This window comes from Gobio gobio, assembly GCF_949357685.1.
Source record: "Gobio gobio genome assembly, chromosome: 2".
Lineage (NCBI taxonomy): Eukaryota > Metazoa > Chordata > Actinopteri > Cypriniformes > Gobionidae > Gobio > Gobio gobio.
Window position 1 is genome coordinate 3857143 of NC_137098.1, and position 18394 is coordinate 3875536.

The 18394-nt window shown below is 35.2% G+C and overlaps 1 protein-coding gene across 4 annotated transcripts in view; it reads left to right on the forward strand.

The window, feature by feature from the left end:
• The window catches only part of ankrd11 (ankyrin repeat domain 11), a 211552-nt gene that overhangs the window by 164664 nt on the left and 28494 nt on the right, over positions 1 to 18394 (forward strand). For all 4 annotated transcript variants that reach the window (XM_079805988.1, XM_079805990.1, XM_079805989.1 and 1 more), the window contains exons 3-4: positions 688 to 833; positions 8109 to 8247. In XM_079805988.1, the coding sequence (XP_079662114.1) occupies positions 747 to 833; positions 8109 to 8247 (226 nt within the window). In that variant the 5' untranslated portion in view covers positions 688 to 746. The remainder of the gene's footprint in view (positions 1 to 687; positions 834 to 8108; positions 8248 to 18394) is intronic.

Below are 18394 nucleotides of genomic sequence, written 5' to 3' on the forward strand. Positions count from 1 at the left end.
TCTGAGAATGTATTAGCCAATGGCTAATGATAGATATTATTTAATCGCCCAGAGTGACGATTTACTCGCATATGCGAGTGATTTACTCGCATTGTAGAGGGTTGTGTGGTGAGGCTTTTGTGTCCAGAAAGTGCTAACATGCAGTTTATAGGAGACGTTTGCTAGCCTCAGTCGTTAATTAATATTAACGTTAATTTGTGTGCAGCCTACATTACAATAACTGTCCTGGGTGAAGTGCAGCATTAATGTGATTGGTCAAATCGGGGTTGTTTTGAGCAAATTAATTGAATTGCCGCTGAAAATGTTGCTTATAAATAAGTGTTGCGTGCTTTCTTATCAAACCCGCCACAGGATTCGTTCTCTGGGATCGTATCAACATTCCCATTGGTTGCCGCCGAGCCGCGTCATAGCTCATTACCATAAAGTTGACCTGATTTAAACTCTCCTCGATGTCCAAATAGTCCAAGACGCGCAGTTATAGATTGATTGGTTGTATAGAGCATTAATATATGTAATTTCTCAGTTGAGAAATGAAATCTGTATCTAAATGCTGTTTGTTTCGAAGATCCATTGCATTAAATGGTTTTGCAAATGAGCCAAAAAGGGAGATGTGTTGAGTGAAATGTCTTAAAGGAGCTTTGACAGTACTAATGTGTCCTTCCCTTCTCTCTGCTCTCGGTCTCACAGACGGTCGATGACGATGCGATGGAAGCGTGAATGAGGTTTGGCGTGGCAATAGCTGAACGATGCCCAAGGGTGGGGGTTCTAAAACCCCCCAGCTGGAGGACTTCCCACTCAACACCGACATGGTGGAAAAGCAGGGTGGGAAGAAGGTGAGGAAAACTGCTTTTATATCCCCACACACACACACACACACACACACACACACTCTGCCGGCATAACCTCCTATAACCTTTCTAAGCTGTTAAGTAGCAGCCCATTGAGTACGGTTTATCCCGAGTGATGTCGTAAGAGCGGCATATTCACATCGCTCTGCTTTGCTGTGTTGGTGCGATCTTTTATTTGATATTAAACATCTAAACTAGGGCTGTCATGGTTCCTTGATTACGTTAGAGTACTATATTTAAAACAGAATTGAGTTGAGTTGAGGTACTGGCAAAATATTGAAAGTTTTACATGTTTTCTAAGGCTGCACGAAATATTAAAACCATATAGCATAGTGATATTGTGAAATCACAAAGGCTGCGATTCAATTAAAATGTAATGAATGCAGTATATTCAATAAATGTATGCCCTGCGGGTTTAATATATATGCACTTTAATTATTTAGGCGTGTAGGTTATGTGTGTCTCAGAGCAGCTCTGTTCACAGTAAATGCTGATCCACATGGACTCAGTCTCTATAGTATTGGGTTTTTTGGTTGGGGTTTCCAATAACGTGCATTTGGGATTGCATATTATAAAGTCTGTTGCGCTTCGTGTTTCATAGCGAAGTGTTGCACTGTTATCATTTACACGCGTGGAGCGTCTCAAACTATCTCTGCATGCTCCATTTCTCCAGATTTGTAACGTAAATCATTTATAAACCTACGTCAACAATATGTTTTCTAAATACGTCTGCGTTTGCATGTCCACATTATCTTGTTAAAGATGTAGCATTTCTATCATAAACAAGTGGATGAATATTAAAGATTATGTGAACATTTGAATTAAATTCGATATTAAACAAGGATTTGATCTGCTGTAAAGTGTAACAACAATCACCTCTGCATACATAATATACATAACATAATCAATAATCTAATAGTGTTGTTCTGTAAAACATATGATTACTTGCTTTTGATACTGTATTGGAATTAAATATTGCCTCGTTGTTGTTATTATATATGTATTTAAGTCATTTTAAAAGCTTAGGTCTTTTTTATTTATTAGGCTACAATAAAAAAATATCCGATTGCTCCATAAATCATCAAAAATAATCGTTAGTGACGGCACTAATCTAAACTAATCTAAATCATTCGCGTCTGTGTGAACGCATTAGGGTAGCGCCATATTTAATTTGACGGGAATGAAAACAGTGTGTTCAGAAAACACAAATTCCTTGAAACTGTTTTAAAAGTTGTGAAAATGACGTGATCTAGGACCTTTATACAGTAAAGACTGTCTGCGTTATCCATGTTAAATTCAAAATGGCGTCTACCCTGAGTAAGGCCTATAGTACACCGTTTGTCTTAAGATGGTTAAGATGCTTTAAACCGATCCCTGTGCTCTCTATAAAAGCTCACTGGGTCAGTTCAACACTAATAGACTTTCTTTTGATATAGAAGTCTTTGGTGAAAATACAAAAACCAGTCGTGCGTTCATCTGTGGCAATAGCCAACAATACATGGTATGGGTCAAAATTATAAAAAAATTTCTTTTATGCCAAAAATCATTAGGATATTAAGATCATGTTCCCTAACCCTTCCTGCCGTAAATATATCAAAAATGTATTATTAGTAGTAATATGCATTGCTAAGGACTTCATTTGTCCAACTTTAAAGGCGATTTTCTCAATATTTCGATTTTTTTGCACCCTCAGATTCCAGATTTTCAAATAGTTCGGCCAAATATTGTCCTAACAAACCATACATCAATGGAAAGATTATTTATTCAAGCGTATTATTTTTTTTTAATGACACTTATGAATGGTTTTGTGGTCCAGGGGCACAAATGTTAGTGTAAATTTTAGTGCAGTCAAATCGATTAATCGCGTCCAAAATAAACGTTTGTGTTTGCGTAATATATGGGTGTAATTATTGTATATTTGAACACGCACACATGCATGTATATACTGTATATATTTATATATTAATTATATATTAATACTTTATTATATTATACTACAAATATATATATTTTTTATATATATATTAGGGCTGTCAAAAGATTAATCGCGATTAATCACATCCAAAATAAAAGTTTGTGTTTACATAATATATGTGTGTGTACTCTGTTAATTATTATTTATATATAAATACACACACATTCATGTATATATTTAAGAAATATTTGCATGTATATACATTTATATAATCTATAATATATATAAATATAAATGTTTTATATATATATTAAAAAAAACTCTTAAACATATACATGCTTGTGTGTGTATTTATATTTAAATAATAATTAACAGAGTACACACACAAATATTATGTAAACACAAACTTTTATTTTGGATGCGATTAATCGCGATTAATCTTTTGACAGCCCTAATATTAATAAAAAAAATTCTTAAATATGTACATGCATGTGTGTATTCAAATATACACAATTACATACATATATTATGTCACATAACTTTTAAGCGATTAATCGTTTGACGGCACTAATAAATGTAAATAGTTGTTTATTGTACAGCTCATGCTTTTTACTCTTAGCCGTTTGTCTTTGTTGTTCCTGATTTCTGACGTCATTGGTTGTTTCTGTGCATAATTCTGCTCTCTCATCATAACTCGGCAGATATATCATAAACCTTTTACCCTCCTATAGGCAAAGCTGTGAGAACATGGCAATCCTCGCTTAAGAGGTTTAACCGTCTTGAGGTTGTTCAACATGGAGATTAATGAGATTCATTGGCGTCCATCCCAGGATTCATTAATGCAGACAAAACAACATGAGAACGGCACTCAATATACACAAAAGCAGGAATTAAGAAGTGTGTGTATAGTAGAAAGCACTGTAGAAACCATATATAAATACAGGCGCTTTTCTTCTCATGAGTGTGTTTGAGTCTGAGGGTCAGTGTTTCGGTGCAGGAGTTTACGGCCCAGATGGTGTGTGTGTGTGTGTGTGTGTGTGTGTGTGTGTGTGTGTGTGTGTGTGTGTGTGTGTGTAGTATTGCATCAGACTCTGCGAGGGGGAGGAAGAGTGAAAGCATTGCTAGGAGACCGGAGAATAAACAGGGCTGCTCACACACAGATGGTTTAGGAGAAAAGCAGCGCAACCGTTTCTTGCTTGATTTCTCTACGTGCTGCAAGAAATTCTGCTCTCATCGTTCTCTCGCCGTGTGTGTGTGTGTGTGTGTGTGTGTGCGGATGACATCATAGTCTCATGAGCGAGGGGGGTGTGGGCTGGACGCAGCAGAAACGCTCCACGCTGCATTCAGCTTTAGCTTTATCACGGCACTAAGAGCTCTTTAATTAGCCTTCATTAGCAGAGCCAGCCCCAGCTGCTCCAGTCTCACTTCCTCTCGCAACAATCACACCATCACTCACAGCACTGATGGACGGCTTATTTCTACAAACACATGTGTTCTTATCAACAGATCTGCTTAAATCCTTTTTTTCCATTCTATATCACTCTAAAAATAGTAATTTTTTGGGTCTAATATGGACAAACACAACCGTTGGGGTTAAAATATTATTTAAAATATAAGTTATGGAGTTATTGTTTGTATAACCGCATGTGTTCTTATCAAGAGATCTGCTTAAATCCTTTTTTTCCATTCTATATCACTCTAAAAATAGTAATTTTTTGGGTCAAATATGGACAAACACAACCGTTGGGGTTAAAATATTATTTAAAGATTGAAGTTATGGAGTTATTGTTTGTATAACCGCATGTGTTCTTATGAAGAGATCTGTTTACATCCATTGTATGTCACTCTAAAATTAGTTTTAACCAATTTTTGTGGGTCAAATATGGACAAACACAACCATTGGGGTTAAAATATTATTTAAAGATTGAAGTTATGGAGTTATTATTTGTACAACCACATGTGTTCTTATCAAGAGATCTGGTTAAATCCATTTATGTTCCATTCTATATCACTCTAAAATGAGTTTTAACCCATTTTTGTGGGTCAAATATGGACAACCAACCGTTGGGGTTAAAATATTATTTAAAATATAAGTTATGGAGTTATTATTTGTACAACCACATGTGTTCTTATCAAGAGATCTGGTTAAATCCTTTTTTTCCATTGTATGCCACTCTAAAATAGTATTTTTTTTGGGTCAAATATGGACAAACACAACCGTTGGGGTTAAAATATTATTTAAAATATAAGTTATGGAGTTATTATTTGTACAACCACATGTGTTCTTATCAAGAGATCTGGTTTAATCCTTTTTTTCCATTGTATGCCACTCTAAAAATAGTAATTTTTTGGGGTCAAATATGGACAAACACAACCGTTGGGGTTAAAATATTATTTAAAGATTGAAGTTATGGAGTAATTATTTGTACAACCATATGTGTTCTTATCAAGAGATCTGGTTAAATCCATTTCTTTTCCATTCTATATCATTCTAAAATTAGTTTTAACCCATTTTTCTGGGTCAAATATGGACAAACACAACCATTGGGTTTAAAATATTATTTAAAGATTGAAGTTATGGAGTTATTGTTTGTATAACCGCATGTGTTCTTATGAAGAGATCTGTTTACATCCATTGTATGTCACTCTAAAATTAGTTTTAACCCATTTTTTGGGTCAAATATGGACAAACACAACCATTGGGGTTAATCTTATTTAAACATGTGTTTGTCCAAAGTGCATGCACATATTTAGTTCATAACACTTTCATTAATAAAGTACTCTCAACTCCATTTAATACATGTTACCCTATTAAACCCATTCCATGGCTGTTGGAAACTTGGCCTAGTCATACAGTAGCAAGAAACCACAGGCAGTGTGAAACTGTCTATTAAGAGTGGCGTGTGTGTGTGTGTGTGTGTGTGAGATGCCTATTGAATGGCTTTAATGGTGGGCGTTTGGCAGGACTGGGTGTGTGTGTGCTTTGAAGATGGTGGGGGTTTCTGATGGCTTCCAGTTGGTGATGTTTCAGACCCTCCTCCATTTTCTTACTTTAGTATTTATCACACAGAATATCTTCTGTCTGGCTTCAAGTCACTTTAGGAGAGATTTTATGGTCGTCTCCGCACTTAAATGGTGAAATTTCTCTTGTTTTAATCTTTTCACTGGGCAACAAAGAACATCTGTAAATATATAAAAACCTATTTTTAACCCTAAAATCCTGATGTTTGGAGAAAGATCCATATACAGTAGTTTGGAAACCATTAAGATTTTTAAATGCTTCTGCTCACCGTGGGTGTATTTATTTGATCAAAAATACAGTAAAAAGTGTTTTGAAATATTATTACACTTTTAAAAACGCTGTCTTCTTTTTTAATATGTTTTAAAATGTAATATATATTTATGATGTAAAGCTGAATTTTCAGCATCATTACAGTGTCACATGACCCGTCATAAATCAAAGTAAAATGCTGATTTTGTGCTGAATTATTAATGATGGTTCTTATTTTAGTCAACGTCGAAAACCATTTTTGCATGATTAATATTTTTGTGGAAACTTACTTTTTTTTCTCTGTATTCTTTGAATGGAAACGTGAAATATCAGCATTTATTTGAACAATGTAACAATTGAAATGTCTTTACTGTGATGTCTTTATTATGAACTAAATATGTGCATGCACTTTGGACAAACACATGTTTAAATAAGATTAACCCCAATGGTTGTCTGAATTTAATGCGTCCTTGCTGAATAAATGTGTATATATATATATATAGTTTTCAACATTGATAATATTCATAAATGTTTATTTAGCAGCAAATCATATTATGATTTGTGAAGGGTCATGTGACACTGAAGACTGGAGTAATGATGATAAATTCAGCTTTACATCATAAAAATATATTACATTTTAAAACATATTAAAACAGAAAATGGCTTTTTTTTAAGTGTAATAATAATTTAACATTTTTACTGAATATTTGACCAAATAGCCTTGGTGAGCAGAAGAGACTTCTCTATAGTTATAGATTTTTTTATGTTTTTGAAAGTCGTCTCTTCTGCTCACCGTGGCTGTATTTATTTGATCGAAAATACAGTAAAAACGGTAATATTTTGAAATATTATTGCGCTTTAAAATCGCTGTTTTCTGTTTTATTATAATGTGAAAGAAAATTTATTTCTGTGATATTTTTTTTATTCATTTTTTTAAAAGCTGATTAACCAGTGTCACATGACTCTTCATAAATCAGAGTAAAATGCTGTTTTTTGTGCTGAATTATTAATGATGGTTCTTATTTTAGTCAACATTGAAAACCATTTTTGCATGCTTAATATTTTTGTGGAAACTTGCTTTTTTCTCTGTATTTTTTGAATGGAAATGTGAAAAATCAGCATTTATTTGAACAATGTAACAATTACAGTCTCCTGGTCAATTTAATGCGTCCTTGCTGAATAATTGTATGTATTTTTATGTATATATGTAGTTTTCAACATTGATGATAATCATAAATATTAGCGTCAAATCCTCATATGAGAATGATTTGTGAAGGATCGTGAAGACTGGAGTAATGATGATAAATTCAGCTTTACATCATACAAATATATTACATTTTAAAACATATTAAAACAGAAAACGTCTATTTTAAAGTGTAATAATATTTCACATTTGTACTGTATTTTTGACCAAACACAGCAGCAAAGGCTTCTTTATATGTTATATATATATTTGTTTTTGAAAGTCGTCTCTTCTGCTCACCGTGGCTGTATTTATTTGATCAAAAATATAGTAAAAACGGTAATATTTTGAAATATTATTGCACTTTAAAATAGCTGTTTTCTGTTTTAATGTAATTTAAAATCTAATATATATTCATGATGTAAAGCTGAATTTTCAGCATCATTACTCAGTGTCACATGACCCTTCATAAATCATAGTAAAATGCTGATTTTGTGCTTATATATATATATAGGTATGTATGTATGTATGTATGTATGTATATATATATATATAGTTTTCAACATTGATGATAATCATAAATATTTGCGTCAAATCCTCATATGAGAATGATTTGTGAAGGATCGTGAAGACTGGAGTAATGATGATAAATTCAGCCTTACATCATACAAATATATTACATTTTAAAACATATTAAAACCGAAAACGTCTATTTTAAAGTGTAATAATATTTCACATTTTTACTGTATTTTTGACCAAACACAGCAGCAAAGGCTTCTCTCAAGATGCTAAAACGTTCCCCGTACATGTATTGTTTGTGACAGCAGTGTCCCTCACTCTGAGCTGAATCATTGGCTGTACTAAACTTCCCTCTTTCCCATGTTCCCGCAGGATAAAGACAAAGGCTCGTCAAACAAAACTCCTAAATTGGACCGCAGCGATGGTGTCAAAGAGATGAAAGAGAAAGCTCCTAAGAGGAAGCTGCCCTTCACCGTCGGAGCCAATGGAGATCAGAAAGATTCTGACTCTGGTAAGGGGGCGGGGCCAGCGTGAAGCACGGCACTATGGGTAACAGGAAGTGTGTGTGTGTGTGTGTGTGGGCTGCTGTTGTTGTTGCTCTTCAGTGCTGTGGAGCTGCTGGAGAAACCGTTGGTCCAGTAATTGGGGATTTATCGGATATGACATGCTGAGACGGGTGAGATTTCATACTCTTGTGTTTATGGGGATCTTTCGATGGATCTGAGTGTGTGTGCACGTTTATGCTGCTATTTTTAACATGATTGTAGGGTCAGATGGTTTTGTTGTGTTGTGTAACTTGTTTGGAAAGGATGTATTTTGGGTTTTGTGGTTGTTTTTCCTGCTCCGTCTCTCTCTAACCCTTTAGCGAACCCTCCCCCTTTTGAGACGTGGCCGTAAGGCGTGAAATCTTGCCCATTTTCCCTCTCATCAGACAATGCCTGAAGTGCTCATTGTTATGCTAATAGGGGGCGTGGTCACGTCCATTCTTTGATTGGCCTGTCTCTCTTTCTCTCTGTCCAACACTGAAGTGTGGCTTTTGCATTTGTTTCGATTTCAGCTCCATTCGGTCCTCAGATTCAGATGTTTTTATGCTGCATCATGGATGGAAAGCGTCCAGCTCTTGGCTGAGATCCAGCTCATGTGCTCTTACTGGGACTTTCTGCTGTAGTTGAGCTGTTTTCTCCATGGTCTCCTCCCTCAGTTGGAAGGTTTCCAGTACAGGAGTAGTCAGATCTTTGTTCTAGGACCGATATAAACCCGTTCGGCTGCTTCGGAAAGTTGGACGCACATTTAACGCTTTGCTACAATGGGAGCTTTTTATTTTTATTATTATGAAGCGTTAGTAGTTTCAATCAACTCAGTCCTGGCTTGAAGGAAATGGAAAGGAAGATGTTGCACATATTGTTGATTAAAAGGATAGTTCACCCAAAAATGTAAATTAGCCCATGATTTACTCGTCCTCAAGTCATCCGAGGTGTGTATGACATTCTTCTTTCAGACGAATATAATCTGAGTTATATTAAAAATGTTCAGGCTAATCCAAGCTTTATAATAGCAGTAATAGTTGCTCTGTTTTTGAAGTCCATAAAAAGTGCATCTGTCCATCATATAACTGCTCCACGCAGCTCTGAGGTGTTAATAAAGGCCTTCTGAAGCGAATCGATGCACTTTTGTAAGAAAAATATTCATATTTAAAACTTTATCAAGTAAACTTTTGACCGACCGCCTTCTGTGTAAAAGTGTTGAATGTTGAAAGTGAAACTGAAGATGTGTTCGTGACGTCATGACCTGGTCGCGTTAGTCTTTCGAACTTTAAACAATTTTTCCATAAATTGAACACGGAATGTGGTCGGCCGAAAGTTTACTTGATAAAGTTTTAAATATGAATATTTTTCTTACACAAACGCATCGATTCGCTTCAGACGGCCTTTATTAACACCCCAGAGCCGCGTGGAGCAGTTATATGACGGATAAAATAAAAAATTTAATTCGGGATGCGAATCGGTTTCGGCCAGATAAAATGTGTCCGATATATTAAAGCTGATAAATAATGTATTATATCCTTCAGCTGAGACACTTCAGATGCCACTGTTCACTATGATGGGTTTGAATTGCTTAAAATATGATTAAAAACACTTCATGAAAGAAAAATACAGTTGCAAGCTCAAGTCTGTCTCATTGGCTTCATACAATTATAATAAAAACATCATAATTGTGTGTTTGAGACACGGATATTAATAGTGAGGGTTTTGTTTCTGTAAGCAGGCTTTCAGAAATGATATAAAAAGTTGTATTTAGATTTATCGCCCGATATATCGGTTATCGGCTTTCAAACATAAAGAATTATCGGTATCGGACAAAATGTTCATATCAGTGCATCCCTACTTACATCCACTAATGATTTAATATGATTAATAACTGATATGATTATACATCTCTACTGTTTTAGTAGTTTATAAAACAACCAAATGTAATTTTTTATTTGCACTGAGAACTTAAAAATAAACATTTTAATTAGGGATGCTCAATATATCAGCCAACATATCGGTTTCAGACAGATACAATTTGGCTATGGATTTTAATGATGAGAGTTTTGTAATCAGTTGGATTTATTTCCAAATTATAAAAAAAAGTTGGATTTAGATTTATCTTCCAATATATCGGCTTTTAAATATAAAGAAGTATCGGTATCGGCTAAAATGTTCATATCAGTGCATCCCTACTTACAGCCACTAATGATTTAATATGATTGATAACTGATATGATTATACATCTCTACTGTTTTTGGTAGGTTATAAAACAACCAAACTTAATTTTTTATTTGCCCTGAGAACTTAAAAATAAACCTTTTAATTAGGGATGCACGATATATCAGCCACCATATCGGTTTAAGCCAGAAACATATATTAAACATATATTAAAGCTGATAAATAATGTATTATTTCCTTCAGCTGAGACACTTCAGATGTCACTGATGGGTTTGAATTGCTTAAAATATGATTAAAAACGCTTCAAAAAAGGAAAATACAGTTGCAAGTGCAAATCTGTCATATCGGCTACATAAAACTATAATAAAAACATCATAATTGTGTGTTTGGGACATGGATTTTAATAGTGAGAGTTTTGTTTCTGTAATCAGGCTCTCAAAAATGATATCAAAAGTTGGATTTAGATTTATCGGCCGATTATATCGGTTATCCTCTTTCAAATATAAAGAATTATTGGTATCGGCTAAAATGTTAATATCAGTGCATCCCTACTTACATCCACTAATGATTTAATATGATTAATAACTGATATGATTATACATCTCTACTGTTTTTGGTAGGTTATAAAACAACCAAACTAGGGCTGTCAAAAGATTAATCGCATCCAAAATAAAAGTTTGTGTTTAAATAATATATGTGTGTGTACTCTGTTAATTATTATTTATATATAAATACACACACAAGCATGTATATATTTAAGAAAAAATATTATTTTTATATATAAAACATTTATATTTATATATATTATAGATTATATAAATGTATATAAATGCAAATATTTCTTAAACATATACATGAATGTGTGTGTATTTATATATAAATAATAATTAACAGAGTACACACATATATTATGTAAACACAAACTTTTATTTTGGATGCGATTAATCTTTTGACAGCCCTAAACCAAACTTAATTTTTTATTTGCACTGAGAACTTAAAAATAAACATTTTAATTAGGGATGCACGATATATCGGCCAACATATCGGTTTCAGACAGATACAATTTGGCTATGGATTTTAATGGTGAGAGTTTTATAATCAGTTGGATTTATATCCAAAGTATAAAAAAGTTGGATTTAGATTTATCTTCCAATATATCGGTTATATATACAGAATTATCGGTATCGGCTAAAATTTTCATATCAGTGCATCCCTAATTTTTTAACTGCTGCTTTAATTTTTAAAACCAGCTTCTGTGTGTGTGTGTGTGTGTGTGTGTGTGTGTGTGTGTGTGTGTGTGTGTGTGTGTGTGTGTGTGTGTGTGTGTGTGTGTGTGTGTGTGTGTGTGTGTGTGTGTGTGTGTGTGTGTGTGTGTGTGTGTGTGTGTGTGTGTGTGTGTGTGTGTGTGTGTGTGTGTGTGTGTGTGTGTGTGTGTGTGTGTGTGTGTGTGTGTGTGTGTGTGTGTGTGTGTGTGTGTGTGTGTGTGTGTGTGTGTGTGTGTGTGTGTGTGTGTGTGTGTGTGTGTGTGTGTGTGTGTGTGTTTAGTGTAGATCACCAAGTGTAGCGTGTACTGAAGTCCAGGGGAGATGTAGCCGGCTTCACCCGTGTCACAAAGGGTGTTTTCTGTCCTCCATTTTCTGGAAGATTTCATTTGAAATACATAATTCATCCGGCTGGTATTTTTACGTCTCTCTCGTGCGTTCTGCATGCAGGTCGTCTGTGCCACTTAGCCTTAGTGCTGGAGCGACCCAAGGCCCAGGAGCACTCAGGATACTTCTCTCCATCTTCCTGCCTCCATCTTCTGGGTTTGCTCATTACTGCGCTTTCCCAGGCCGCAGACATCTTTGCTGCATTATGTATTAGAGGCAGAACTTGGCATGGAAATGGGATGCAGTGCCACAGCTAGTGCTGATGCGTTTAGCTCGCAAATAACAATGCATTTCCAGAGGAGGCTTTTTTTGGGATGTGATTTGATATCTTTGGGCATGCGGGCTTCAGCAGACGTGAGGGAGAATGTTGTGGATCAGGGTGAAGGGAGTGGGTTGGCTGATAAGAGACAGTAATATTTGCTGCTCCACTGCGGCCCACGCCTTGCTAACGCTAGCAGGCATGTGCGCTGATACACACGCTAACATGCGCACACACTCTGAACGTGTGTCTGCTTCCTGTGGGCAGAGGGAAGAGATTCAATGCGGTCTTAACTGATCGGACCGCTGATGTTTCCTGGCCTTCGTACGGCCCAAGCCATGGAGAGTTACTCGTATTCCTAGAGGGAGGAATGTTGTGTTTTAGGTTTTTTTTTGGGTAGTATGTTATTTTCCGCTTATGAATTATTCACTATTGTGAGTTCGCCGTATATATCAGATTTGTGTCAGCGTCTGCTTTTCTCTGACAGGGTTGCCACTCGTCCTGGAAAACCTGGAAAATTGATGACAAATTTTCCAGTCCTGGAAAACACATGGAAAATTAGAGAAAATGTCGTTGTTGTCTGGGAAAATTCTTTAAAAAAAAGTTATTTCTTTAGCCGAGTATAAAGAGTTTATCGCTGGCCCAAACAATCAGCGCTAGTTGCAGAAAGCACATGTTCAGGAATGCTGAGTTTGATGTGTGTGAGTTGTATTTGAATAATGATGTTTAGTTTTGTGTTGCCACTTGCAGCCGTTAGCTAATGCTATTAAAGGATTAGTTCACTTTTAAATAAACTTTTGCTGATAATTTACTCACCCCCATGTCATCCAAGATGTCCATGTCTTTCTTTCTGCAGTCGAGAAAAAAATTAAGGTTTTGGATGAAAACATTCCAGGGTTTTTCTCCATATAATGGACTTCAATGGGCTCCAAACGGTTCAAATGACAGTTTCAGTGCAGCTTCAAAGGGCTTTAAACGACACCAGATGATGAATAAGGGTCTTATCTAGACAAACCATCAGTTTCTGTGAGAAACCCAGCAGTATTTATGCTATTATTTTACCTCTTATCAGACGAACATGATCATCTCTGAGCTCAGCCATAACTTCCGCTGAGTGAGGTCAAATTAGATCGTGGTCATAGATCTATCGATCGTAGATGCCTCATTCTACTGACCCGTGCAGGTGCTAATGAGGCATCTACGTATACATCTATGACCACGCTCGTATTTTGACCTCATTTAGCGGAAGTTATGGCGGAGCTCAGAGATGATCATGTTCGTCTGATAAGAGGTAAAATAATAGCATAAATACTGCTGGGTTTCTCTCAGAAACTGATGGTTTGTCTAGATCAGACCCTTATTCATCATCTGGTGTCGTTTAAAGCCCTTTAAAGCTGCACTGAAACTGTCATTTGAACCGTTTGGAGCCCATTGAAGTCCATTATATGGAGAAAAACCCTGGACTGTTTTCATCCAAAACCTCATTTCTTCTCGACTGCAGAAAGAAAGACATGGACATCTTGGATGACATGGGGGTGAGTAAATTATCAGCAAAAGTTTATTTAAAAGTGAACTAATCCTTTAACTGCTCAAATGTATTCAGTGAATGTTAACTCATAAGCTGCTACCTAATCACATAATTTTGATATAAAGTCACATTTGTGTGTTATAAAGTCAGAAATTCTGACCTTTTCTTCACAATTGACTTCTTTTCTCAGAATTGTGAGATCTAAACTGCAATTGCAAGTTATAAAGTCCAATTCTGAGGAAAAAAGAATCGCGACAACTTTCGCATTTATATCACAAATATGTAAACTCGCAATTGCGAGAAAGTCAGAATAGCGAGATAAAAAGTCACAATTACCTTTTCTTTCTATTCTGGGGTGTAAACAAGCTTCCATAGTCCTAATCAGTGTTGGGGAAAGTCACTTTGAAAAGTAATGCATTACAATATTGCGTTACTCCCTTAAAAAGTAACTAATTGAGTTACTTTTTAAGAAAAGTACTGCGTTACATTACTTTTGCGTTACTTTTTCTCACCTGGGCTGGGCTTGTTTTTGTTTTAACAAAAAAAGTTATATTTTTGTGCAACGGTAAAGACCTCTTCATACCAAAATGTAAATAATGCGCCCCAGGCTGAGGTAAAAATGCAGATTCCCTCATGAACACTAGAGGGCGCAGCTCTGGATAATGTAGAATAGGACGCAGGAGAAAAAAGTTACACCAATAAAAAATAAAAAATCTAGTAATTTTCATCATCAAAGATCAGCAAGACATTGGTAAATTAAATATAAAGGTAGATTATGCATAAAAATAGTTGTTTTATTTAACATTTAATTATTGGAGGTTTGCATAGTATTCTGATTTTAACTGATTTTATTCATTTTGAGGAGGACAGAGTCTTTATTGTGCAAGTGAGATGAATAAATGCTCACATTTAGTCTAGAACTACAATAACCATCATGTTCACACACACACACACACACACACACACACACACACACCTCTGCACTTATTTTTCTCAACATGGAGGAGAGCTGTCAGTCAAACTAATGTGAAAAAGTAACTTGCGTTACTTTTTTGAAAACTTTGTTGTAAATTTGAAAAGTAATGCGTTACTTTACTAGTTAGTTGGAAAAAGTAATATTACGTAACTCAAGTTACTTGTAATGCGTTTCCTGTCGTGTCTTTTCTTCTTAGCAAAGCAATAATGACCACTGACGACTTGAATTAAAATAAAACGAACTGTTTACTGAAATTTCTTTACAGGATTACAAACTGTTGCAGCGCACACACATTGAATCAGTCTCATATCTCTCTTCTTCGCTTCTGCGCGCTCTCGCTCCACACTAAGCATTATGGGTAGACTTTTCTTAAAGCTGAACAACCTAATAAACAGCCATCTAAAGTGTTTCCGTTATTATTGAAAACAATGAATTAAACAATAATATTATTACTCTAATTAATTCACAACATTACCCCCAACACTGGTCATAATGTATGATTAAGAGCTCATATTGAAAAATGCTGGATTGTTAAGTAATGGACGGCTTTTAAAGACTTAGACAGCAATATTTGGCATGATCCTTGTCTTTTATTCCCGCCGTAGTAAAATTAAAAATGTCCTGGAAAATGTTTGCTGAAAAAGAGCTGCTCTGAAGAGGTGAAGCGTGGCCTGCAGATTCACATTCTGCATTTTCGCTCATCATTGTGGCTGGTGAAACCGCACCCCCATACTGTCCTTTCATCCGCCGTGCATAAACTATTGACACAACATCCTGCTGGCACTTCCTGTCTCTTCTGCCTTCATTTCCTGTTTTCACTGGGCCGAGAGTTCTGGGGTTTGGCATGTGTGATGTTGGGTTCTTACTAAGGCAATATTGCCCTGACCATACGTCTTCAAACTCACGATATGAATATCTCATGCGACTGAGGTGTGGTTTTACTTTCGCTTTACTTTAAGCACCCAGAGAACCAACGAAATCGCAAGTGTTTGAGTGAACGTTTCCCTGGTCCCTGTAACCCTCAGTCCCTGACCTAGATTCCCTTCAGTCTTCATTTGAGTCAAACTGCTGACACTGTAGCATCTTTACATATTTTGATCTCCTTCTGAACATGGCCTTGGTACCGCACTCCTTTCAGGGTTTGTTTTTTAGACACTACAGACCTGCTCGTCTGGTTTGGGAAAACTCGTTATTCCGCCTCCATAACTGTAAGGTTATATAAATAGGTTAAAACTATTAGCAGCATTTTATTAAAGTTTCATCTTGCAGGGTTTCCGCCGGTCTTAAAGTCTCATTTCCACCGTTTAAGGCCTTAAAATGTTCTTTAATTGGCGCTGAACGTCCTAAATTCAAAATCATGGCACTGTGAAATGTGGACGAAATCGCTGAAACCTTTCATAAACGTGTAATTTACTGTATAATGGAACATTTGGAAACAAACCACTTGAAGCGTCAAAATGGGAGATGCTTAGACTGTCAATCTCTCAGATTTCATAAAACAAATCTTCATTTGTGTTCTGAAGATGAACGAAAGTCAGTCAAATTTAATTTAACCATTAACCCTTAAATGCATCACTGTTTCGCCAAACATTCGTACATATTGGGGTCTTTAGCGACCCGATCTATATCTAACATGGATAGATCTATACCTGCCGCGATAATATATAAAACTCCTGATATTAGTGTAACGATTACAGAAGAATAAAATTAAACATTGTTACATTTTGGAGTTTGTAAGGGTTCAGTTTGAGCAGATCTGTCCTCGTCAGAGCTCATTTCCCAGTATATTCAGCATCTGGATCATATTCGCCATCTCACGCATATCCTCAAAACTCATTTTCAGCGTCTTCAAAATCAATATTTTGATCACCTACAGCTTCTTGACCAGATCCACCATCAGTGACAGTGACAGTGATATTTGATTGTGTTCAGTTCTTGCTCTGCAGTAAATCTGAGCCATTTCAAGTTTTGCAGATTATTATTATTGTTTTGTTTTCTGCCTGCGGTGACTATGAGTGAAACGTCACTTCATCAGACATCGCCACCTTGTGGAATAAAGGTGAATTGCACTTATTGCGTCATTATAGATTAATTTATTATTGTGCAGAAAAAAATATACGTACAATCTTGCACAGCTCGGGTCATTAGCGACCCTTTACAATTTAGACCAAAAAAAACTAGTGGAAAAACAGGCGTTCAATTATCTTCTTTTTTTTTTCTTGTTATATTGTTTCAATTGGATTGATTGAGGAATACTAAGAATGCTGATGTCTAACTTTAAAAATGAATGAGGAGGAGGGTAGTGAATGTCTCGGGTCGCTAAAGACATTTAAGGGTTAAAGCAAGTCCAAAACATTTTTAAACAGAATAAGCTATAAAAGAAAACAAAAATTATATAACCGATTTCATAGGGCTCTAAATTAAATTTCAGAAAAAATATGTTCTTCCTCAGGGTTTCTGTTTTCCAGCACAAACACTAAATTCATCCTTAAATCAAGACGCATTTAATGACATGCAAAATGACGAAAATAAGCCTGAGAAATTGAACAGAATTATCTGAGTTTATGCTTAAAACAGGAGCAAATATCTGTCATTGGGTATGAACATTACTGGCATTTGAATTAAGTTGTATTTTATGTACACATTGGCTGATATTTGTTATTGTTTTAATCATAAAATCACTTTCACCAGATTTCTTATCTCAAACTTTAAGCTGTTTTTTTTGTGTGTAAAATGTATTTTAAAAAAAGTTATAGAGATCATGTAGAATCAGTGTTTCAACCGCAGAAAGACGTCCATAAAGCAGCTTGTAAACAATGTCAAACAATGTCCATAAACTCATTAGTCAGCTAGAAACATTAACTCTAGAGAGGAGCATTATGATAATTATATGCACCACATTACATAGGATATAGTGCAGCACAATTAATCGAATTTGTAATCGTGATTACAATTACGGATGCCACAATTATGTAATCGTTCAATAAAATGTAATCGCAATTACCAAAAAAAAAATTATCTTAAGTTTTTTTCCCCATTGTTTTTATTTTTATTTTTAGTATGACATTATAATACCATGCATATTTTTACTTTTTTTTTTATTTAAAGACACCAAACCAATGTATGTTTGACTTTTGAGGCTTAATGCTATCAAGCAATAACAATTTCAGGGGAATAATCGACAATTAGGATTTTTGTCATAATCGTGCATCCCTAATAGGCTATTCATTGTCATTTTTAATGTTCTTCAATATTTAATGCATGTGTGTGTGAGCAAGTTTTTTATGACAGCCACCATTTAAATGTTTATATTTTCAAAAAAACTAATTGGAGTAGAAATATGATTATATAATTGTAAAGTTAATATTATAACTTTATTATTTAAAAAAAATGTTGTATACAAATCAGTAAATTCTTACCTTCAATATTATAGTAGGCTAATGTAGTATCAACTGACTCCATTAGTTCAGAGATTTTGTGTTCCTGGAGTAAATTTGCCATGTATTGTACCTGATATACATCCAAAATAATCCATATT